Source organism: Euphorbia lathyris, chromosome 4 (assembly GCF_963576675.1).
Source record: "Euphorbia lathyris chromosome 4, ddEupLath1.1, whole genome shotgun sequence".
NCBI classification, from domain to species: Eukaryota; Viridiplantae; Streptophyta; class Magnoliopsida; order Malpighiales; family Euphorbiaceae; genus Euphorbia; species Euphorbia lathyris.
In genome coordinates, this window is record NC_088913.1 from 61,457,270 (window position 1) to 61,482,806 (window position 25,537).

Consider the following 25,537-nt stretch of genomic DNA (forward strand, 5'->3'; position numbering starts at 1 on the left):
TCGGACATATATATATATAAACATAAAGATAAATTTTCATCTTTTTATTTCTATCCTACCACCTAGGTCCGATCTTACAAACACTACTAGAAAGGGGCATGAATTTGGCACAAACAGATCATCTTCCTAATTTAGTAAAAAAAAAATTGATAAACTAATTTAGTATTCTTAAATAATCGAATAAGATCCCACACTTCCAACGTGACTAATAGCCATGAATCTCTAAGTCCTTTTTTTTTTTTTTTTGATTGAAATGAATCTCTAAGTCCTAATCCATAGTCAAATAGGTTCAACCGTATACGTACGCGGGATTCAACTGTCACTTTTACTTCTTTAGAAATAAAAAGACGACACGTGTCCAATTCAGAGTACAATCCCATCTGATTCTCACTCTCCACTGCCGTGGCTCCTTCCCGACCACTACCCACCGCCAGTACAAAAATAACTTACAAAACCACAGTAAATTCGTCTTACTCTTGTCTCTAATGCCTTCAATTTCTTTTCCTTTTGCTTAGTAACGATTTTAAGCTATATTTACCAGTAATTATTGAATCAATCCCGCCATTTTTTAGGCAAAATGACTGTTCTGGTTGCGGCGGCGGCATTAGCGTCGCCGTCGATGACGATGAAGCGGCCTGCTTGCTTTCTGTATGGCGCGCAAGAACCAAAAACGGTGCCAAAGCAGGAGAGGCAGCACGAAGTACGTGTTTTAGGGAATTTTAGTCACTTTGGAGATACGGTGCGCAAGGATTTTAATTTCTTGAAGAAGGGAATTACCATAGGAGTTAATTGGGCGAACGATGTATTCCAAATTCCGAAGGTGTCTAAATCCCTAGATGATGTTTTGTGGCTGAGGAATCTCGAGGATCATCAATCTCCTCCTTTGGAGCCTCAGTCTTTGCCTCAACCTTCTTATCCAGGTTCACTTCACTGAGCTAATTTGTATGCAGCTGTTCATTAAAAACTAATTTAACAACAAAATTAGTAAGTGATTTCAGTTAACACACAAGACTTGGAATCTTGGAGTAAAGTAGCCTAATATATAGCCAAAACCATATAAGCATGTATGCTCTTGCATGCACTCTCTAAGATATCCACAAATTGCATTCTTGTGTCTGCATCATGTTTTTGTTGTTCCATAAGGGCCAAGACATTATTATTTGCTATTAATATTAAGATGTGGCATATCTTAAACAGGACTTACTGGAGTAGACTTATTTATGGCTGATCTGAAAGCGTTGGAAGCATATGCTAGTTATTTTTACTATCTGTCTAGGATCTGGTCCAAGCCACTTCCTGAAGTCTATGATCCCCAAGATGTTGCTGACTATTTCAGTTGTAGACCTCATGTAGTGGCTCTTCGACTTCTTGAGGTATATGTGGAGAAGTAATTATATTGAGGATGTAATTTGGCATGTTTAGATATCATATTATGCAAATTCAGCATTTCCTTGATTGATGATGATATAACCTGCAATGGATTTCCTTTTATTGAACTTGTCAAAAGAAAACTATGTTTACTTTTATTGTTATGTATATCCTTTCATTATGTGGAGAAGTAATTATATTGAGGATGTAATTTGGCATGTTTAGATATCATATTATGCAAATTCAGCATTTCCTTGATTGATGATGATATAACCTGCAATGGATTTCCTTTTATTGAACTTGTCAAAAGAAAACTATGTTTACTTTTATTGTTATGTATATCCTTTCATTAAGCATGGAAAGCCTATGCCATGCTTTGGCCCGCTATTTGCTAGCTTTTGTAAATGAATGTTTTTTTTGGGGTATTGCTATTTCACATTCATCTCTATTTGTGGAAAATGACAAGAAAAGGAAGAACAAGAATTTCATGAAGCTAGGGTGTAAATACTAGTTCATCCTTCCATTTTCAGATAAAAGCATTTTTATTCCAGCCTTAAGATTAACTAGAGCAGGTTTGTTGAATCTTGTTGGTAACTGGGCTTCTTTTATACATAGTTAAGTTTGAAAGAACCCATAATTTTTTACCTTCACTGATATCTCTAGTATCATTCTAAGGCAAAGATATAAGAGCAAGTGTGTGGAAATATCAAGAACCCCATTATTAGTTCCTAGATAAGAGTGAATGATACTGAAAACATGTCTTAATCATGGTGGAGTTTTGTCTTATCATCGCTGATGATGTTGAGATATGAATGCAAGGGTTTCCTTTATTGTCATTAATTGCTTATGTGTTCCATTTAGAACTAAGGAATTTATTATAGTGGGATTTAATTGTCACAAACCAACACAGACAAAATGCACTCTGGTAATAGAGTGTATAGACATGGCACTGAAAGAAGAAAAGGATATTGTTTTCCTTTGTGGAGCAACTAGTATAATTTTATTGGATTTTGTAAAGCAGAAGTTGACAAAATCCATGTGGTGGAACTTGGTATGATTTTTTTCCTTATGTTGTTTAAAAGCAGCATGTATTAGACTACATTTTAATTTGGTTACTCTTCCATTTCATGTGCTAAAGAACTGGCACATAGGTGTTATGAAAGAATTTGTGTTAGGGTTACCTACATTTTCTGCATTGTGCTGTGGCAAATTCCCTGATTTTGATAATATTACCTACTATGTTCTTATTTCGCATCGTGTACTGGAAGGTGTTTTCAGCCTTTGCTTCTGCCACAATCAGAATTCGAGCCTCTGGGATGCAAAAGATTTTGAGACCAACCTCAGAAAAAGATATAGATGGAAACATCTCGCAGTACAAGTTTGGACTTGTCTTAAAAGAGACAATGCTAAATCTGGGTCCCACTTTTATCAAAGGTCAGGACTGATTTGCTTGAAATTTGAATTCGCAACGTTCAGTTCACTATTATCTCTTGCATCTGGTTTGCTCTTTAGCGTCACTCATTCCCATATTGCAGTTTGAAATTATATGCTGCATATTTTATTTCTCCTCTGCAGTCAGAACATTACCATTATGCTAGTCACATGCCTTTGCTTCCTGATGCAGTTGGCCAGTCCCTTTCCACAAGACCAGATATAATTGGTACTGAGATCTCCAAGGTTAGATGAAAAATTTGAGTTATTCTTTTTTTTTTTTTTTTTCTGCTTCTAAAATATCTAATATCCAATCTCTTCCAATGAAATACCCTAATTCTCACCTTGTTCTAGTCTTTTCATGTGTTTTTATGGACCTCTTGCTGTTCCTGTGCTTTCTGGTAAAATGGACTCTTTGTGTCTTTTTGGATGAAATTGACTGTCTTTGTGGTTGTTTTGTTGCTGTATACAGTTGCTTGGCTTGCTATAATATGCAGGCCTTCAGAAAAGAGCAAGAGGAAAAAAGAGAGCAGGAGAGTAAAGAGAAAAGCAAGAGGCACAAAAAACTTTGAAATCAAATTAAGAATATAAACAAGGACAATTTATCATTCCTTAGAAATGAAAGTCAAAAGTTTCAAAATCATGATGAAGCGTCTAGGGGGATGTTTATTGGAAAGGTCTCATAATATTGAGTGTTCCTTACTTAAACAACATTCCAGGCAATCTGAATTGCACAATTATATGAACTAAATATAAAATAATTCCAAACTATTTCTTTGCTTGACTGATCAGTTTGATATTCCTGATATTATAAGTAGTTTGATAAAATATTTACAGAAGACTGAAGGTGCTCATGCAGCATATTCTGCACGGAAGTATGACTGTTCTTAAGATTATCATGTTGACAGTATTTGTAATACTAAGCTAATAATAAATTTCTGCTGAGTGAAGAATTCATAATTGAATTTGAACCTGAATCAGAACAATTTTTGAGATTTTGGTATAAGTAGATAGTGAATTCCTTGGCTGAAGCACTTTAGACAGTACTTGAATCTTATTTTTTCATGTAATCACTGCAGGCACTTTCTGAGCTGCATGATCAAATCCCTCCTTTTTCCAGGAATATGGCTATGAAAATCATAGAGGAAGAATTAGGTTCAGTTGAATCTGTATTTAGCAATATTTCCGAGGAACCTGTAGCTGCGGCATCATTTGGTCAGGTATCTTTATTTACCTAATTACTTAGTAGACGCCAAAACATCGAAAATCTGCAAATGTTGGTGGTTAGGGTTGTCATTTCCAACATTTGATACTTCTATTCTTTGCATTTTTTACATATGCTAGGTATACTGTGCAAATACACTTGATGGCACTAAAGTAGCCGTGAAAGTTCAGCGTCCTAATTTGCGTCATGTGGTAGTTCGAGATGTCTACATACTTCGAGTTGGGGTTTGTATCAATAAAAAAGATGTTCCATGTTTCTGCTCATTTTTGTTATCTAATATTTTTTCTGGTTTTGTAGTTCGTATCTGATTTAGCTTATCATTTTTGTTCAGCTGGGACTGTTGCAAAAGATAGCGAAGAGAAAGAATGACCTTCGCCTCTATGCTGATGAGCTTGGGAAAGGTTTAGTTGGAGAACTGGATTATACTCTAGAAGCTGCCAATGCCACCAAGTTTCTGGTATGCATCAGATTCACATTCAAGTTTAGTTACTCATAGTTGAACCGTTTTGTAGAAAAGTTTTCAATCAAAGAAGCTACCAATGTATCTTGCCAGCCAGTAACCTTCCAGAATGGGGATCATTATGCTGATGATTGAAGTGTGGATGGATATAAAATTGTCAAATTTAGTGCTTAAAGTCAGAGCTTGTCGTGCTGTCTGAAGCAATAAATTTGTGGATAGCGTTCAGCTAAATATGATGTTATGGGTTCAAAAATTTCTCTGGAAAACAAAACATAACTATGTTGATATTTTTGAAAACTAATTGTTGGGATCATCTGCAACTCATACGGACTTCCAGAAATGGGAAGAGAAGCAACATCTCTTATGTTTTTAACAATAACCGAATTTAATCAAAAAAGGAAAAAAATGATGATAAGACTTTTAAAAGAAAGAAGTTTCCAGCTCACCTAGTTAATGTACTATGATGTTCCCAGCTGAGGTGGCTAAATGATACGTAAAATAGTTAATGTAGTTCTGATGCCACAATGGGTTTATAACTGGAGATTATAATGGCATATTAATATTCTGTGCAAGTTCTCTTTCTCACAAGGACTATATATTGATTTCTTTTCAGCATGCTCATTCATCCTTTCCATTTATGCGAATCCCAAAAGTATATTGTCATTTGAGTGGGAAGAAAGTTCTAACAATGGAGTGGGTGGATGGTGAAAGTCCTTCCCGTTTGTTAGATCAATCTACTAGTAATTCCATTGGCCATGGTTCTGCATATTCAGAAAGGGAGAAAATTGAAGCAAAAAGGCGGCTTCTTGATATGGTTTGTATTATAGCTTTACACTCTCTTTTCTTTATGGAACTCAAGGAATTCTTCGACTCTCCGATTCCTAAGTCTGGTATTTTGTTCAAGGTCCCACCCACATCACCTGGGGAGTCCTGTCGCGTACAAAACTGCCACATTTTTTTTTGTGACTGAAAAAGAAATGCTTTGCATATATTTTAATTTTTCCAGGTTAGCAAAGGAGTGGAGGCAACACTTATTCAGCTCCTTGAAACAGGCTTGCTACATGCTGATCCACATGCAGGAAACTTGCGCTACATATCATCAAGACAAATAGGGTACTATTTTCCCATCCTATTCTTAGTGTAGAGGAAATTCTGATATTTTCTTTCCAAAGGAAGTTGCTTGATTTGTAATGAAACCATTTTTACATATTCATTATGAGCACGTGGCTTCAAAATCAACCTTTATTCTAATGCATAAACATCAAAAATCAAAAATTTGAAAATGCTTATTGGATGAAGTCAAGATCCACTTGTAGTTTGAGGGCTTCTTTGCAGTTCAACTCACTTATCAAATTTGTGCCAGGTTCCTGGATTTTGGTTTACTTTGCCAGATGGAAAAGAAGCATCAATTTGCTATGCTTGCATCTATAGTGCACATAGTAAATGGAGATTGGGCATCTCTTGTGCATTCTCTCACTGAAATGGATGTCATAAAACCTGGGACTAATATTCGGCGGGTCACAATGGTAACATATGTGCTTCTTTATCAGATATCTGATATGCTGATACTGGGTGAAAATTTTCTACTGAAAACAGTGAGATGTGTGTATTTAGATAGGATGTGCATGTGTTTACCATACTCAAGTTTAATGCTTTGTTCCCCTCAAATGCTCATCTTTTTAGGACTCTTTTTAATGAATGTTACTGTTTTGTAAACAATTCAGGAACTGGAAGATTCTTTGGGCGAGGTGGTATTTAGAGATGGAATTCCTGATATTAAGTTCAGCAGGGTAAGATTTGCAATTGAGAACACCAGTAATTTGTATAAAATTTACCTCATCTGATACCCTTGAACCAAGAGTTTCATATGAGAGCCATGGTATATTGATAGTTAAGCTAAAACTTGGTTGGTCCAAATTTTTATTCCATATGGTGAATTAAAAGCTTACCCCTGGGACCTGAACTCTGCCATTTGATGCTACAATTAGTAACAGTGTCCAACATTGCGAACATGCTTGAACCAGATGTGGCACCATTATATTATTTGATTTATTGTAAAGTTCTAAGGGCTCGTTTGGTTCGCGGAATAGAGGAGGAATAGAGTAGCTATTCCCACCTTTGGTTCAATATTTATGATGGAATAGCTATTCCATGGAATTTCTATTCCTTGTTTTCATGGAATAACTATTCTTCAATTTATCCAAGGAATAGTCTATTCCTAATATTGTGTTCTTGTAATTTACAAAATTACCATGGATTAAATCATCAATTTCTCTCTAGCCAATTTCTCAAATCCTATATATTTTGGCGAATCCATAATTTATATGGAAAATGTTAAAAAATGTAAAAATAAGAAAAATATGAAACACGAAAAACGTGAATAAAGTAAAAACTTCAAAAACACGAGAATATGCAAAAAACAACGTGAAAAACATGAAAACGTGAACAAACGCGAAAAAAAGCAAACACACAAAAAAACACAAAACATAAATAACGCGAAAAAGTGACAAAACACGAAATGTACGAAAACGTAAAAAAATACGAAAAACACGAAAATGTGAAAAAATACGAAAAATACGAAAACGTAAAAAATGCTAAAACACAAAAACATGACAATACGTGAAAAACGCTATAAACATGAAAATGCGAAAAACGCAAACAAAACACAAAAACGTGAAAAAACATGAATAACACAAAAAAGTAACAAAATGCTAAAAATACAAAAAGGGAAAAGGGAAAAACCGAAAAACTAAAACGTGAAAACGCAAAAAAAAACCCCAAAATAAAATTATGTGAATAACACAAAAATGTGACAAAACGCGAAAAAATGAAAATGTGAACAAACGCGGAAAACAAACTTGAAAATATGGAAAAACGTAATAAACGCATTTTTCACATTTTTGTGTTTTTAACGTTTTCGTGTTTTTCGATTTTTTTCACGTTTTTCGCTTTTTTAAAATTTTTCCTTTTTTCATCTTTTTATTGTTTTTCGTTTTTAATGTTTTTTCTATTTTTTGTGTTTTTTTCCGTATTTCATGTTCCCTTTTTTCTTTTTGTATATATTTTGTAAAATAATATATTTAAATATTTGAATAATTTATAGTAATAATTAAAATTTTAAAAGAAATAAAACATTACATTTGAGGGTAATGTTGTCTTTTGAATGAAAAAATTATCTATTCTATTTTATTCCACCAACCAAACATAGGAATAATTATTCCTAAAGAATTTCTATTCCATTCTTTGCTATTCTATTCCTTTGGAATAGTCATTCTATTCCATTCCATTCCGCGAACCAAACGGCACCTAATGTTTTTAAGATTAGGAATATTTTATACGCTTTATCATGTTGGTTCTCACGCTAGATATCAGAAATGGACTCCTGTTTTCCTCAATAATTTATCAGTGTTAATTTATATAGTAATGTATTAACCAATTGGGTGTTAGCTCAAATGGTACATCTATATAAAGTGAAGGTGAAGATCATGAATTTGAAATCCAACCTTTTCAATTCTCATCCCCTGATTACATAAAACAAAAGTAAGGTATTATAGATGGTTTACACCAATACGTGTGTGTGTGTATATATATATATGTATATATTGTTTTGGTATTTCTATTTCATAGGTTTTAATGGTTATTATTGGCAAGTAAATCCTTGCTTGTACTCCTTGGTTTCGGCTCTTTCTAGTTTTTCTAGTCCTCCTGCTTCTGTCTTAGCTTCAACTGTTCTCTGTTCAATTATCATTCATGTCATTCCTCTGGTTTGTGGTACTATACGGCTGATTTAGACAATAACTTTTGAAGGTTCTTAGCAAAATATGGTCTGTAGCCCTCAAGTATCATTTTCGGATGCCGCCATACTACACGCTTGTTCTACGGTCTCTTGCATCATTCGAAGGTAACTTGCTGGATGCCACATTCCTCTTATTCACTATCTTATCTTGTTTGTGAAAGATTTATGCTTGATTTGGGGATTACTACTCCATATTAAAGCAACAATGAGGGAAATTCATCAACTGGCCTATGGATGAATTTCAGGAGCGTATACAAAAAAATTCAGGGTTGGACAGTTTTATTATGTGTGGAAAAAGGAATTTTATAAAGGGATAAGGTCCAAATTTGCCCCCTATCGTTTCTTGGGAAATGCAGATTTACCCCTAACATATAAAATGGTAAAAGCTTACCCTAATGTTTCCAAGCAAGATCGATTTTACCCCTGCCTGCCAAAATAAACGATAGGGGCAAATTTGGACCTTATCCCTTTATATGTTAGGGCTAATAGAAAATCTGAACAAGCTGATTTACGGATATTTGACCCATTATTTTACTGTGTTACTAACATAGTTACAAACGACGTGCCAAAATAAATTAATCACAAAAAAATTATAGAAGTGTTTAAAATATTTACTGTGTTATTAACACGGTTACAAACCACCTGCCAAAATACATGAAGGTGCTTCAGTTTATCGAAAAACTTGTTTGGAAGTTCCAATATGACAGTCAAATAACGAAAGAAACCAATCTGATCAAATTTGCAGTGAGGTAGGGGTGAAATTGATTTTACTTGGAAACGTTAGCGTTAAAATTTTACCATTTTGTATGCTAGGAGTAATCTGAATTCTCCAAAAAGGATAGGTGTAAATTTGGACCTTATCCCTTTCATAAATTATGTAATTGCATTTATGGTATCCTGAGTTGAGCTCATTCTGCCCTCTTAGAAGTCTACTCAAGCTTCCAAATCTAGATGATCTTTGTTTTACCTAATCCTCACAGTTGTATGTTTGGGGATAGGAGTACATAAAGCTGACCGTTTGTAGGCCATTTGAAATTTTAAAGCACAATAGAGATCTCTAACAAGACATATCAGTGCAGCTAGAATTCAGATGTATTTGACACTTCAAATATATACTATATTTCTTAATTTTGGAATATACTGCTTTACCTAGTAGCAATTGATGGGGCAATGTGATTTAGATTTAGCTTCAACAGCTGGACCTGGAGCGAAGAAAAAATAAACCTTCCTAGCAGCAATAGCTTGTTTAAATGCTTTGCCTTGTTTTGTTGCTCTTGTTGCTCTTGATTGGATGTTGCCACTGCGCTAACAACTCAAGGCCATATCCATGTGACGACAAGGAAAGAAGGGCTAAGCATATAATTTTGCTCTGCCTTAATAAACAATAATAAACAAAATTCATCATTTTGACTGTTCATATGTATTAATGGGAGCATTCTCAGTGAGGAGAATTGGGATGAACAACGTTTTAGAAGTTAGAGCCACTCAGTGATATATATCATTGTGAGATGAGGGTAAATTATTATTATATCCATGGCCTCTCAACTTAGGCCTTACTTCTTTATGGCCCCTCACCTTCAAAACCGGACATAAAAATCCCGTATTTTGCCCTTTCCGAACATAAAAGTCCCTTAACCTTTAACCACTCCAATAGCGGGTAACCCTCCATTATAGAGTTAATGGAAATGTTATTCTAAACAACTTTAATTATTGAACTTTTTGGTTTTGAGGTCATTTAGGTGTTGTTTGGTTAGGAGAGAGAAATTGACTATTTAGAGAGAGAAAGTTCCGAAAATGGTGATTTTGGAAAATCGAAAACGTGGTTCCAATGGGAAATGTGGTTTAAAACAACTTTAATTTTTGGACTTTCCATTTTGAGATAGTCAATGGTCTTTTTGAGGTCCATTACTTTCATAAGTGACTTTTATGTTAGTAAAGGGTGGAGTTCATGGACTTTTATGTCCGGTTTCGAAGGTAAGGGGCCATAAAGAAAGTAAGGCTTAAGTTGAGTAGCCATGGGTGTATTTTATCCGTAAATAGGACAGCAAAGTGTGCTACCCTTAGACGAATGATGCTTCAAAATTCTTGATTCTCTAACTAATTGTTGACTAGACATAGTTTCTCCTGTTATGGTGAACTAGTTAGATCATCCTTTAGTCAGAAAGTAGAATTTTGTTCTAAAACTCCATGAGCTAGTTAGGTCATCCTTGAGTCAGAAAGCAGAATTTTGTTCTTGAACTTCATGCTGAAATCCTTTTCCAGCCACAATCAATCTGCATGGTCCCACTTACCCAGTTTATCTTGACATAAAGAGCAAATAATTTAGGAAATGGCATGATTAGCATTCAATATTTTCTCCTCTTCTCCAACATATTGTTTGCACAATAAGTTTTAAACTCGATGTTTTACACCAGAACATTTTATGTTGTTCTATTGCAGTTCTACGTCCACACTGGTAATAATTGCTGATCTTATTGATTATTTTTTTCCATTATTTTCTCTCAGGTCTTGCAGTGGCTGCAGATCCAAACTTCAAGACATTTGAAGCTGCATATCCATTTGTTGTTAGAAAACTTCTCACTGAAAATTCCACAGAAACAAGGAGAATCTTACATTCGGTATCCAATGCTTAAATATTTGATTGCGCTACTCCATGAATAATACCACATATCGCAGTTAATACCAAATCTTTATATATATATATATATATATATATATATATATATATATATATGTATATATACATATACATATTTGAAATATCCATATGACCTTGGGGCCATATATATGATATACAAACAGAAATTCTTGATGATCACAAGCTGGTCGAAATGTACTTTTCCGAAGGCTGCTCAAATTTGTTGGCCTTCGTCTAATATGTTTGAATGGATGTCTTAAGAATGAAGTTTGTTTGGTCCTCTATCTTTGTGAGGCACATTCTTTTATAGACATGTTCCCAGTGCTTATTGTCATTAAGTCATGAAATACTGAAACTCTGTTTCTTTTCCAGGTAGTTTTTAACAAGAGTAAAGAATTCCGGTGGGACAGGCTTGCTCTTTTCCTTAATGTAGGGTCAACTAGGTATGTTAAGAAATCCCTAGTTGTAACCCCACATGCTACAGCTACCAATTGACATCTGTTCAGATACAGTGAAAATAATCTTATCATCATAGCTATACCAATATCTTTTATCTTTTCTTTGAAGTTTCAGAAAAAAACAGAAAAGTTCCTTTTTCCCAATCCTAATTTCCTTTAAACCACAATGAACTAAATACACATTATTCAGTAAAAAGGAAATAAGAATACACATTATAAATGCTGAATGCCCTAAAGTTTGGTAAACTCTCAATTATGGACAGCCACAAAATGCCTAATCCATTTTGGATATATAATTTCTGGCATGTTGCCCATGGGTTTCTTCTTACATTTCTGATTGTAATATGCTCCTACCTCATCCATTCTATCATATATCACGTCGTCTGATCTGTGTATAAATGCCGGTGTTTTCTGCAGAAGAGTCTTGACTAGAAAAATTGCACCAAAAAACAGGACCTCTGATGGTATTTTTGACGTGGCACACTTAATGTTGATGCTATCATCAAAAGATGGTGTTGTTATTAGGAAGCTTCTAATGACTGCAGTAAGTGACTTTGCACTCGAACCTTTGTCCTTGAATATCTCATTGTGTCGTATCTGCTACTTGCTGTAATTTCCTTTCTGAATTGTAAAATATCATTCGCCCATAATATTTTCTGTGGCATCATGGTTTCTTGTTGAGAATGATAAAATTTGACTTGTTTATCCCTTATAATGATGTGGAAGGGTCTTAGCGCTTGCAGGATCACTGTCATCCATTTTCTCATATGCATTGGACTCATTTTTCATTTCCACCAACAGGATGGAGCTTCAGTGGTCCGAGCAATGGTTTCCAAGGAGGCAGTTTTCTTTAGGCAGCAACTTTGCAGGGTCGTTGCTGACATATTATATCAATGTATGGTTCTAACACTTGGACTTGGCAGTACAGCAACCAGAAATAGTCCCCAACCAATACTGGCTAACGAGTCTAACAGCAGAGAGCTAGGTGGCTCCTCTGTATTGTCAATATCGATCTATGAGTATCAGTCCATGTTCAAAGATCGACGGCTCAAAGTGATTTTATCCAAGATACTGAATTCCGCAAGGAAGGATCCAGTACTGATGCTAAAACTCTGCTGGACTTCTATTGTCATGTTTTTCACGGCTTCAGCACTGGCTTCTCATCGAGTTTTGGTCACTTTGTCTGAAGTCTACGTTGGTCCTCTCTCACTTGCTCCGAAGAGAGTAGCAGTTGGTGCTTGAAATCTATCATGAAGACTATTACATGTGAAAAATCCACCTTGACAGTAAGATTTTACAGCACAGGATTAAAGATTGTGATACTATTCTGAATTTTTAATACAGGAATTGGCACATCAGGACCAAGCATTACATACTGTCTTCTAAATTCCAGATCTTCTGTGGTGAGTTCTAATAGCAATTTACAAAGGACAAAATGGTAAGTAGGAGTGTCCGAGACAAGCTGTTGAAAGAAATATTCGAGTAGTGTATAAGTAGTAACCGTCCGTGGTGAAAATGTCAATGATATGTGGTAGGGGGTAGCAGATGATAAATGTGTACGACTTAATAGCAAAGGGTCTTGTAAATCCTGGGCCGTGTGTAGAAATATAGACATTATTTTGAGTTGCTAACTTAGCACTCTATATTGATAATGAAATCCCTAATTTTACCGGTAGTATCCTGTTTTGTGGATGATTCTTAATTGGAAAGGATTATATTATATTATTTGACTGTATTGTTGATATTAACATTGATGATAATTTGCATGTTTTTGAAGCAATGACAGCAAGTCGTGCATGATCAGCGACAGATTCAGGATTTATGCCAGGGTTTGTTTGAAGTGCCCTTTTGTGTTTTATGGATATTCAATTGATAATTTTTGAATGTTTTTTCGTATATGTAAAAGAAAAAAAAAACTCTGTACACAAATTATATGGAGTTTCCGAAGTTTTCTTTGACGACGAGTGGGTATATCCTGACCCAACCTCCGTGGATCTGTCATTGTCCAGGACAATTTGCTGATCTGCATATTTTCATTAGCTTTAGCAAGGGGAACCACTTCCTCCCCGTATTGCTCTTTTTTTTTTGCCTTACCTTTTTGTAACATACCTATAAATATGCATTACAATTTCATATATATCGTAATTAATATGAGTATATTTTAATTTCTTTCATGTTCGTAACAAGTTTTATATGCATAATACAATTAAGGTACGATTAGTAGGTGATTAGTGAGGTATTTAGGGTAAGAGTAAATTGTGTTAGGATGTACATGAATGAGTGAAAAATGGATTTAACCGGTTAAATTAGAGTTGAAAAGTGAAAATAAGGGCTAAAAATGAGTTTTAGCAAACAACTCTATCACTTAGCATGAGGTTTCATTTAAACATGAAACAAACTTCACCTACTCACCTTAAACATAAACATGGATAACACTTTTACTTCGATATTCTAAATCTAAACCTTCCACATTTGAGGTTCTAACTCTTCAATTTCATCTTCTAACAATTTCAAATCAAAACCCTTCTGTACTTCATTTCCATAATAACAAGTGAAGCTATAAAACGTACTTGCTTCCTGTTGTAGTGTGTTATACTGATTCAAGACATTACGACAGTTAAAGAGATCAATCGACCAGCCATGAAAATCTACCAAGTGAGCTCTTTTTTCTTGAATGCGATGTTATTTTCTACTGATTGCTTGTATCAAGCAGGACGTCTACATGAGAGTTGTACTAAGTTATCCCTTCACACTATCGGAGGAGTGAAGGGATATTCATTCTTACTTTACGTAAAAACTACTATTCGCAGAAATGCTATGCTTACACAAAAGACTATCCCTCTTCCCGAAAGTTTCGCGGCGACTACTACTTTACGACGACAGACATCAAAACCCTTTCGTACTCCATTTCCATAATAAACAAGTGAAGCTAGAAAATATAATTGGTTAAAGAGATCAATAGAAGATAAGTTCGCTGTTTTAATAATTTTTTATTTAAGTTAGAAGTTTTGAAATTCATGATTATTATGCTAATATGTCATATTAATTAGTTACGATGGTTTTTGCTGAGTTTTGGTTTTGTTGAAATTTGTTACAGATTCAAATTATAATTATTAGTTTCATTATTAAGTTGGTTGTCAAGGTTGTGAAAAACGTTAGACACTAGGGCCCCGTTTGTTTGAGGAAAAATATTGTGTTCTAGAAAATTTTATGTAGGGAAAATATTGTGTAGAAAAGTAAAATATTTTTTTTGTGTTTGGCAACAACACTGAAAAATATTTTCCAATCATTAAATATAGATTTTCTGTATTTTTATTATTTTCAATTGTATATATAAAACACAAAAAAGAAATTCACATGTATTTTTTCTTCATTTTTTCGTGTTTTCAAGTTTAGTTTCAGTTTTTCCCTTTTTCTTTTTTTTCGCGTTTTTTATTTTTCGCATTTTGTTACTTTTTTGTGTTATTCATGTTTTTCGTATTTTTCATATTTTCGTGTTTTTTTACATTTTCATGTTTTGTTTGCATTTTTCGGTTTTTCATGTTTATCACGTTTTTCACGTATTGTCACATTTTTGTGCTTTTTTAAGTGTTTGTTTTTTTTGTGTGTTTTTGTGTTTTTCGCGTTTGTTCACTTTTTCATGTTTTTTGCGGGTTTTTTTTTTCATATTCTCGTATTTTGTAACGTTTTTATGTTATTCATGTTTTTCGTGTTTCATATTTTTCATATTTTTACATTTTTTAACGTTTTCTCCATTATTCCATAAATGCGTATGTTTTGGGGAAAATGTTTTACCCTTACCCTTTTGAAAAAGGGTAAAACATTTTCCCTTATTTCCTCCTTCCTTTTCCATTGACTTACTACTTATTTTTCTTTGACTTATTTTCCTGCCCAAACAAACACCGAAAAATTGGAAAAATATTTTCCAGCAGAATATTTTCCCCCAAACAAACGGGGGCCTAGTTGTACGGACAAGACTCTTAATGATTAATTGAGGATTAGTCGAGGATTATTTGAGATTACTCAGATTTGTATTTTTTATTTGTTAATCAACAAATTGTTATATAAATTCAATTAAAATATGTATTATACCATCTAAAACTAATAGCATAAAATTATGTAATATAGAAAAATATGTATATTAACATATATCTTTAAAAATGTGCAAACATCAACATTTCAACAACTATATAATTGAAACAACTCAAAAGTGAATTATAATAAAGCAAAAAATAATTCACAAAAAAAAATTGTTCATCGCCGCTTAGGTGGCACCTAGGCGATCTGAGCAGAGTCGAAGCGGTTTCAGCGGAACCTAAACGGCTAAAAATCACCTAGGGACCAAAAAACGCCTAGACGGACTAATTGAAGAAAATAGGAACGAATTTCCAATTTTGAGCGTCTAGGCAGTCCAGACAGCCTTGTTTTGTCAGCTGTATTATAGGTTTGTAGGTTTCTGTAAGTTATGAGTCTCCTTATTATATTCGTACTCTTTCATTGTATATATATGTGTAAAATTTCCTATCAGAAATATGAAATAATATAATTTCATCATTTCATGTATTAGAGCTACCATCTTGAACAATGGTTTTAGATATATATATTTTTTCGTTAAATCTAGTTTTGTGTTTTATTCCCTTCCGAGTACGTAACAGTTAGACACTTATTTTTTAAGAGGGAGGGTGAGTTGACCTTACTTCATCACCCACTCCAGCGACTAGCCCTCCTCCTGATCGGCGTTCTCCCACAAGTTCGGTCATCGAAACTGAAGCGTGTGGACTTCACGGACCGTTTATTCATTTTGTTCGTCACCCATGCGCCAGTGAGTGACAGCGCATCTCTCGAACCTCTAGTTTTATCCTCCAACATCGTCTAGCCATTTCTGACCTCCCTATTTGGTTAGTATTCGGTTTCTCCAACTTTCGAGTGTTTGTTGGCCAATTTCTATCTTATGTGGTCTTTTTTTTGGAAGCTTACTCCTTAAATTTCAGTTGATGCTTTTTATTTATCTTCTAATAAAGGAAATACCAAATTTAAATTTAAAATAAATTTAACATACCATAAACAAAAAGTTAAATAAATTTATAAGATTAAAGAAATATAATTTCTAACAAATTCAAACTTAATATAAAGTCTACAATTTTATAGTTTTAAGTTTAAAACAAATTTATAAAATAAAATTGAAAAAAAAAGTTAAAAAGTTAGGAATAAAATTGATAGGAATAAAGCTGAATATATTTTAAAAAATGTGACCTTTTTTTACAAAAATTAAGGAGCTAAGAATAAAATTGATAAAAAAAATTTCATTATTTATTTCATTAATAATAATAATAATGACAAAATCAATTATATCCACTTGTGAGTTTTTGAAACGAATCTAAAAAAAGCTCGGTTTGGCTCGTAAATGTCTCCAGCCGTTTCTAAACTTGAGTCAAATTCTATTTAATCGAGATTTAATCGAACCGAACTCAAACAGTTGCGAATCACTTAAACTCACTCGTAACTTGCATGATTGCGAGCTCTTGTTACTCCTAATTTTCATAGTTTTTGATGTAATGATATATGGCATTTTATATTAAACAAAAGAGAACAATATTGGTGTGGATATTGGACAATTTCGTACTCGCTAACAAATTGTTGTGGGTGTGGTGTCGTTTTGTCCAAATAGAATGGAATGGAACGGCAAGTCGTGTCGTAGGAATGAAGGCATTAGAATTAGAATGATTTCATGATCTGCAGAACCTGTGTAGAACCAGAACCTCTGAAGTGTGAACCCTTGTTTTCGTCTCTCCAACCGAAAAAGTCATATCTACTTCCCAATCCCGTAATACACCAGTCGGTATCCAACAATTCCACCAAAGCTTCTACATTTTCCTTCACGTTCTGTTTCAATTCCTCGTCGCTCCATTATGAGCTCTCCGGCTATTCCTGGGGTATTCTTCCCCTCTCTCTCTCTCTTTGCGATTTTGTTGTTTGGATCTTCAATTTGATCCACCGTTCTATTTCTATATATATTTGTGCCTTTTTGGATCTTGCTTCAGCTAATTAGTTTAATCTATTTTCCTTATTTTTTTGCTTGTGATTTGGATTGATTTGATTTAGTATTATATTTATAGAGCTTTGTTAATGCCCAGGGCACAGGGATTTTTACTGGATTCACGAGACTATGCAAGGGTCTGGCTGTTGTTCTTGTTGCTGGTCACATTGTAGTTCAGATTTTGCCTCCGGCTCTTACCTATCTTGCTCTTATTCCTGCTAAGTAATTTTCAATCTCTCCCTCTCTCTAATCTAGTCACGTACAGAACAGATGCTATTTACCAGTGGTTAATATCGAAAAACTTTACATAGTTGCATATACATCATCTGTTTAGTACTATGCTTGATCTCGTGCTTAGGACTAAGAAGATGTTTGTCTCATTAGTTCTTTATTTTTTCTCCTCTAAACAACTTGTGAATCGACTATATATATTCTTCAGTGGTAAGCTTTTAAATTCTGCTGCAGCAGAATCATAAGAAAATGGAGGGGCAAAAAATTATCTAGGAGTAGCTACGGTACTTGGTTCTGGGTTCCTAAAATTCCTGATGATAAGGAGTACAAAACTACAAATTACTGTTGGCTGTCAATTCAGATCATATTGGTTCCGATTATAAAAGCAGCAGTATATAATTTTTTTAAAGAAGTGATTCTTGTGGATATATTTTGAATTTGAAAAGATTTATTCTTTCATAAAATTGCACTAAATTCTCTAACTTGGATCCATCATGTCAATTCTTTAGTTGTAGCCTTGGTTTTATTGGATTCAAGCTACATCTTTTGTTAGCTATAAAAGGGCAGCCCGGTCGCACTACGACAATAAATTTCATCAAAAAGCACATGGCTTGTAATGTTATTATGGAAAGTCTGAGATGAATTGAGCCCAACCCACGGACAAAAAATTTAGACATTTTAGTTTGTGATGATGAGGGCGAGCCTTGGCGCAACGGTAAACGTTGTTGTCGTGTGACCAAGAGGTCACGGGTTCGAGTCTTAGGAGCGGCCTCTTGCCAAATAAATTGGTAGGGGAAGGCTTGCTCAGCGGGGACGCGTAGTGCACCGGGCCGCTTTTTATTTATTTTTTAGTTTGTGATGATCTAGTTGATTTGTGAGCTACATGTTTTTCTTTAGGCATGTCTCCTCTGCCTCATTTTTATGTGAAATATGAAATATCAATTCTGCTTTAGCCTTTTTGTGTATTTGTTATCTTAGTTCATGAATATAGTTGTTTTGGATACTCATTTATCCCCTGTATTTTAAATGACAATTTAACTTCCTATGCTTTAGCTTAGTGTGAACTAAGTAATGTTTAGAAAAGCCAATTTGGTTTTTATCGTCATTAGAATTCTTGGATAATTTAAACAATTCTTTCTGCAACTGAACACTGTCAAGCTCAGTTGCTTATTTTCTTTGAACACAATTACTTCATATGTAGTGTTCCAAAGCTGTATATATGAAAGTCGTGGCAGATTACGGCGATATCTGGGCATAGATTTTGTAGAAATTTTGAACTGCATGATCATATTTTCTTGTCTAGGACCTCTTAGAATAATTATAGGAATGGAGGAAATAAGGCCAAAACCTGTGGCTGCAGTAGCCATAGCTGGATTATAATTTATGCTTTCTGATTTATATTGATATTTTGGTTTCTGTTGATTTTCCAAAACAGCCAATGTGCCAATTTATCCCTATTATGATACTGTATATAGTTAATCCAGTACACTTTCTTGTGGGTATAATGAAATATAATCAAGAGTATACTAGTTTTCAATAATGTGCTTGTATATCGCCCGCATTTAGGGTTGTAAATGGAGAAGGGATTCTCCGTCTCCATCCGGGATCCGCCTCGATGGGGACGGGATATACCTGAAAAATTTCCCACGGGACGGGGATGTGAATTTTTTTATCCCCGAAATACAAATGGGGACGGGGATGGAGAATGCCCGAAATTACTAATAAAATTATATATATTTTAGCTACTAATATTCGTTTTTATATTTAATAAATCTAATTAGAACACTAAAAAATTATGTATATTATTTCTATTTAATTAAAATTTTAAATTGTTTTAGTTATTTTTTTATTAATTTGATATTTTATTTATATGAGCTTAATTTTTAATTAGTATTTAAAATAAAAAATAAAATCCTCGCAGGGATCCGCATCCCCGTGGGGCGGGGATGGGGAAAGATTTTTCCCTGATTCATATACGGGGATGGGGAATCTTCAAAATATGCAGGGACGGGGATGGGGGAACTATTCCCCGTACCCGTCTGCCCTTTTTACAACCCTACCTGCATTGCAAGTTAAGGAAGAGTGGCATTGTGTCATGCATAATGTTTTGTTGACATATTTTCTACATGGAAGGTAATCTTATTTCTGTTTCAAAAATGTATTTTGTAGGACAATTCCTTTTGGATGGAACCTCATAACAGCAGGCTACATTGAACAATCAATATATGGGGTATGCGGTTTCTGTAATCTATCTGTATTTAGGTTGCATGATATTTGAATAAATATGTTTTGAAATTTTATGGACTTCATAAACTTATCCTTATGAGTAACCTTATTAACCAGGTGGTCGTCAGCACTTTTTGTCTCCTTGTTATGGGGAAGCTACTAGAACCTGTGTGGGGTTCTAAGGAATTCTTGAAGTTCATTTTCATAGTCAACTTTCTTACTTCTTTGTGCGTTTTCGTTACTGCTATTGCATTGTACTACATAACAACGCAGGAAAACTACCTGTAAGTGCTTCATTCAAAATGTTCAATTATCTTTGTTGTAGAATAGAAGATTACAATTCCGTGTGCTTCTTAGCATCTTTAAGATACGGCTGTAATATTTAGCAAAAAACGTGTCCTGGATCTTTGTACTATAATTGCTCATGTTTTTCTAAACGTGTATTGGTGCTGATTTTCTACTGTTTTTCAATGGTAGTTATATGCCCATTTCTGGTTTCCAAGGGGTCCTTGCAGGTTTCTTGGTTGGTATAAAGCAAATTATACCTGACCAAGAGCTTTCCGTATTGAGAATAAAGGCAAAGGTATGAAGACTGTGGCTCGATTTACTTCTTGGTTTGAAATTGAATCTTTGCAGGCTGAGTTATCTCACTTAATTGCTGCTGTTTTATTTTCTATGCAGTGGTTTCCATCCATTACTCTCTTGTTGGCTATTGCTGCAAGCTTCTTTACACCAGATTCAGCCTCGTATCTTCCAACCATTATATTTGGTACATATGTGAGCTGGATATATCTGAGATACCTACAGAGGAAACAAGAAACCAAACTAAGGGGCGATCCAAATGATGATTTTGCCTTCTCTTCTTTCTTCCCAGAAATTTTAAGGTAAATAAGTTTTCGTTGAATGCATTAGTCTTTAAGAATAGGAGAAACTGAGCCTGTTTTATTGCTTATGCCCTCCCCACTCATTGATCTTTTGCTGTAAATGCAGACCAGTCATTGATCCCGTAGCATCAATATTCCATCGGATGTTTTGTGGAAGATCTGAAGCTGCAACTGATGAACAAGGTTATACACTGGGTGGTGCTCCTTTGCCTGGCTCTGATCCCATTGAGGCATCTCGGAGGAGGTAAGAATCCGTTACTAGTTTGCCCCTGTTCTTGGTCTTATAGCACAAATGCGTTAATATGATTTGCAGGAGTAATAGAAACCTCAATTTAAGGTGCATATAGTTGTTTGGAGATGCAACTCTACTGCATAACAAAAGAATACGAGCATCTAACTTGCTATAAAAATGTTAAAAATGAGTACTTTTATTGAAATTTTGGATAAAGGGTATAGTGAAATTTATTTTGGGCATAATTGATTGCGGGAGTCAATTTGAAGGGACAAATTGACCCTTTATCTGGAAATTTTTGAGGTAAAAAGAGGTTGCACCAAAATAATGAAACACCAACTTGAAAACAAATGAAAGTTGATTGACATTGAAATAATCAATCTCAAACATTTTAAACTTGTGTGACACACTGAAAGTGTATTAGAAAAGAAAGGGTGTTTTACTTAACTGCCCTTTGCAGAGAAAGAGGAGCTAGAGCACTTGAAGAAAGATTGGCAGCTGAGAGGTTGGCTGCTACAAGAAGTGCAGAAGAGTCTAAAAAAGATGCAGCAGAAAATGTTTGAAACCCCAAGTAAAAGAAATATAAATTGTACTCTGATAACAGATTACAGAATTGTGCAGTACTTACTTGAGCTCTGTTTTTGACCTGATTTATAGATAGCAGTTTTCTGATGCATATTTCTTTGGATTACTTTTCTCACACTAAATTATTTTTGTTTTTTTGTACTTGATGATCCAATCATTTATTCAGTCTTATATTGATGAAAAGAGTTGAGTTGCTCATCGTGTGCCTCGACTCTCTTAAATGTGAGCTGATAATTACATACACAGAATAAAAGGGTAAACTTCAAATAAAACCCTTGTGGTTTCACTAATTTTCAGATAAAGGACTGTGGTTAACTTCTTGTCAAAACGATGATTGAGGTTTTCAACTTTAGCAAAATAAGGACTTTTTCGGTTGATACTATTAAAATTACCCTTGACGACTTCAAAAATGACATATTTTAAGAACTACTAATATTCTAAACAACTTTAATTTTTCAACTTTTTTATTTTGAGATTGTTTAGATAATGTTTGGTAAAGAGAGAGAAAGTTCTAAAAAAGATGATTTTCGAAAATCGAAAATGTAGTTCCATAAAAAATATGACACTGAACAACTTTAATTCTTGAAATTTTTTATTTTCAGGTCGTTAAAGATGGTTTTAATAGCATTAATCCAAGTGTGAAACTTCAATCCTTGTTTTGACAAAAAGTAAACCACAGTCCTTTATCTAAAAATTAGTAAAACCACGGGGGTTTTATTTGAAATTTACCCAAAATAAAATAATCAACCAATAAATGAAATAATTGAGTTAAAAAAGATCTAGATCAATGATTATTGGGGAAATTACCCAAAATCATCAAGTTCACTGGGGTTTCATGTTTTTCAAGTTTCACCATTAAATGGTTTCCGTTTGGCTACTTGCTGTTTGCTGGTTCATACTCATGTTTGCTGTTTGCCTTTGGAAAAGATTATTTTTCCAAAAAGCAGAGATTTCTGCTATTGTAAAAAGTTACTTTTCAGCTGTAAAAAGTAAACAGCAGGTGTCTAACCAAACATTTCAAACTCTGCAAACATGAGGTGAAAAGTAGGTAACGAAAACACTCCATAAAACATGGTGAAACTGTATTTCAAATGTCTGGTGGATTTGGCATATAGGAGATTCAGCTAAGATTTTATCAAGTCTCACTTAAGTTTTATCATGATTCATTATTAGGTAGAGTATCACAGACTTGTAAAAGGTTTCATCAAGGTCAAACTTTGGATTTCACCAAGTTTCATTTTTTTAGTATATGAAACTGTAGTGAGACCTTAAACCCTTGCTAAAATTTATGTGAATTTAATGGTGGTCACTGTTGTTAGAATCTTATGATTCTAGATTTAAATCTTACAATTCGATTCAATTCAGTTTTATTTCGCTTCGAATACATAGGTGAATCTAAATTATAATAAACTCTTATGATTCCCGATTCGAATCACAATTCGATTTAGCTTTATTTCAAACCGGATCTTCATCACCATTCAAATTCTTCATATCTACTAAGTTATCAAATAGAATCATTCTGAATTAGTTTTATTAGGATTCCATTTCCATTGGATTTGAATTTTAAGTACTAGGTCAATATGATTTTTTTTACATTAAAATTACATTTCAGGACTAATATTTGATAATATTTTAAGTTCAACATAGTAAATATTCTATTTTTTTTTATAATATTATAAAATTTAACTGAATCTTACGATTCGGTTTGATTCATAAGTCACAATTCACAAAATAAAGATTTCGATTCACGGGTCGAATCTCGATTTGACAACTATGATGATAGTACAGTTACTGTTGTGCAAGAGTTTCGCTAAGAAATTTTTAGTTAGGTTTCACCAAGTTCTACGAAGTTCAAACTCCAGTCTAACTTGGTGAAACATTATTCAAGCGATGGTGGATAGGGTCTCAATGAGTTTCAGTAAGGTTTCATCAAGTTTCATTTGAGTTTGTTCAAATTTCACTAAGATCAAATTCTGAGTTTCACCCGTGTTTCATCAAATTATATTGGACTTTCAACAAATTTTATCTGTTTATGTGTTTCACCAAAGTTTTCAGGTGAAACTCTTGTGTAATTTTGGTGGAACTACAAGTGTAAAATTCTAGTAAAACATCGGTGAAGTGAAACTCGGTGAAACTGGTAGGAAGTTGTGAAACTCGTATAAATTTTTTTTATGAGATATGTATCTCAACCTTCTCCTCAACAATATTTTTAAAGCAAAAAAATATTATTGGGCCATGATCTTTCATTTTTTGGTTCATTATGCCATTGATCTTTTTTGGATACATTAAGCCCATGATCTTTTCTTTTTGTCTCATTAAGCCTTTTATGACAAAATTAGTAAGTTATGAACATCTAGTTATGTTAAAAATACATTATTAACTTCATTTGTATTTGAAATTATTAAAAAAATATTTTTACAGTTTGAATTAAGGTTTTTACAGTTTTCCTACAACCATATTACACATCCAAAACTGTTTTCAAATAGTAAAAAACACAAATTTTGAATGCACATACAATGAATAACAGTTTGTAACCGAATTTTATGAGACTAAAAATAAATAATCGTGGGCTTAATGTATCCAAATAAAAAAGCAAGGCTTAATGACCAAAAAAATAAAAGATAAGAAGGCTAATAATGCTTTTTGCCTATTTTTAAAACTAATAACCTTCATATCTCGTACATGCAAAATTTTCCTATAATCTTTCTTTTTCTTTCTCACAATCTAACACCATTAACAGTTTTTTCCCCTTCTTTACACTTCCAAGAGGTTTAACATTATTAAACTGGTCCATCATATAAAAAACTAAAAACAATTCAGAGCTCTTTAAACTAGAAGCAGGCCGTCTTAAACTTTTTGGGGTCTATGTGCTAAATTTATATCAAATCCTTAATATTTAATAGAATTTTGTATGAAGAAAATTTAAAAAGAAATGAATGAATGGTAAGGTTGTGAATTTTGGATAGTTGAATATCTAAATCACGTATAGATTCAACAGAGTGAAAGAATATAAATAGATCTTATTACATTATATTATTATTTTTTTCAATTTAAGCTAATATCTCTATTTAACTAACCACGTCTTAAATTTTGGAGCCCTTATAATTTGAGGTCATGTGCGTTAGGGCTCATTGCACACCCTCATCTACCCACATGACTAGAAGTTATCGATGCTTGATCGATATTCACATAATGATTACAATCAACCTTTTCACTTCGATCAACCATACACGGAAAACTGCAAAAATGAACGAACGAAAAGATAACAAAATACCCAAATTGAAAAAATCGAACATAATACCACCAAAAATCTATAGAAAGCAAGAGTAAAAAAAGAAGAAAATGCTAAACACTATATCAGTCAAAGAACGCAGTCCAAAAAATATGCGAAAAGTAAAATGATACAAGAAAAAACAATATAAAAGATTGTAAAAATGAAATAAAACTTTAAAAGTATGGCACATGTGGAAATACCACAACTCACACATCGGAATCCAATGAGAAAAAAAATGGCATTTCATATAAATTTCCTAATAATAAGGCGTGAAAAATAAAATAAAAATCTAATAATCTCATATAATTTATTACTCTTGAAAAAGAGAAAAAAGAAAAGAAAAAAATTAAATATTTAACAAAATAAAAATACATCAATAATATTGATAAAAATAACTAGAATTTATTTTAATGAAAAAGTCGACAATTTTCTCATTAAATTATATAACAATGAGACCTAAATCTGTTCATGGAATTTTGCACGCCTAACTTAAGGTATATAAAAATAACTAAAAAATTGAGGAATCGAAATCGAAACCTCACTGAAAAATAGATTAATTGTAACGGATAGATTAGAAAATCATTTTCTTTTATAAGTTAAAAACGTCAAATATATTTGTTTGAATATTTTTTAATTGAATTTGAATTTAACATTTAAAGTTATATATTAATTTTAAAGTGAATAATTTTAAA

The 25,537-nt window shown here is 33.5% G+C and overlaps 2 protein-coding genes across 2 annotated transcripts; both read left to right on the forward strand.

Moving 5' to 3' along the window:
• The first annotated feature begins 321 nt into the window (after positions 1-321).
• Positions 322-13,103, forward strand: LOC136225954 (uncharacterized). Its single transcript, XM_066014167.1, has 17 exons — positions 322-459; positions 573-920; positions 1,198-1,373; positions 2,637-2,802; positions 2,993-3,045; positions 3,879-4,019; positions 4,144-4,248; positions 4,356-4,481; positions 5,098-5,298; positions 5,491-5,597; positions 5,848-6,010; positions 6,209-6,274; positions 8,292-8,385; positions 10,786-10,898; positions 11,291-11,361; positions 11,794-11,920; positions 12,178-13,103. The coding sequence occupies exons 2-17, from the start codon at positions 578-580 to the stop codon at positions 12,616-12,618; spliced, it is 2,493 nt and encodes an 830-aa protein (XP_065870239.1). The 5' UTR covers positions 322-459; positions 573-577; the 3' UTR covers positions 12,619-13,103.
• A 3,985-nt stretch (positions 13,104-17,088) lies between these two features.
• On the forward strand, positions 17,089-21,712 carry LOC136227863 (rhomboid-like protein 19). The gene is made up of 8 exons (XM_066016632.1): positions 17,089-17,309; positions 17,511-17,635; positions 19,814-19,874; positions 19,988-20,154; positions 20,348-20,453; positions 20,552-20,754; positions 20,861-20,998; positions 21,447-21,712. Exons 1-8 carry the CDS (start codon positions 17,286-17,288, stop codon positions 21,547-21,549), a joined length of 927 nt encoding a protein of 308 aa, XP_065872704.1. The 5' UTR covers positions 17,089-17,285; the 3' UTR covers positions 21,550-21,712.
• The last annotated feature ends 3,825 nt before the right edge of the window (positions 21,713-25,537 follow it).

Coding starts and splice junctions, on each gene's coding strand:
- LOC136227863 (XM_066016632.1), top strand. CDS start 17,286: ATGAGCTCTCCGGCTATTCCTGGG. Junction 17,636..19,813: donor CTTGCTCTTATTCCTGCTAA/GTAATTTTCAAT, acceptor TGTATTTTGTAG/GACAATTCCTTTTGGATGGA. Junction 19,875..19,987: donor TTGAACAATCAATATATGGG/GTATGCGGTTTC, acceptor CTTATTAACCAG/GTGGTCGTCAGCACTTTTTG.
- LOC136225954 (XM_066014167.1), top strand. CDS start 578: ATGACTGTTCTGGTTGCGGCGGCGGCATTAGCGTCGCCGTCGATGACG. Junction 1,374..2,636: donor TGGCTCTTCGACTTCTTGAG/GTATATGTGGAG, acceptor GTGTACTGGAAG/GTGTTTTCAGCCTTTGCTTC. Junction 11,921..12,177: donor GGAAGCTTCTAATGACTGCA/GTAAGTGACTTT, acceptor TTCCACCAACAG/GATGGAGCTTCAGTGGTCCG.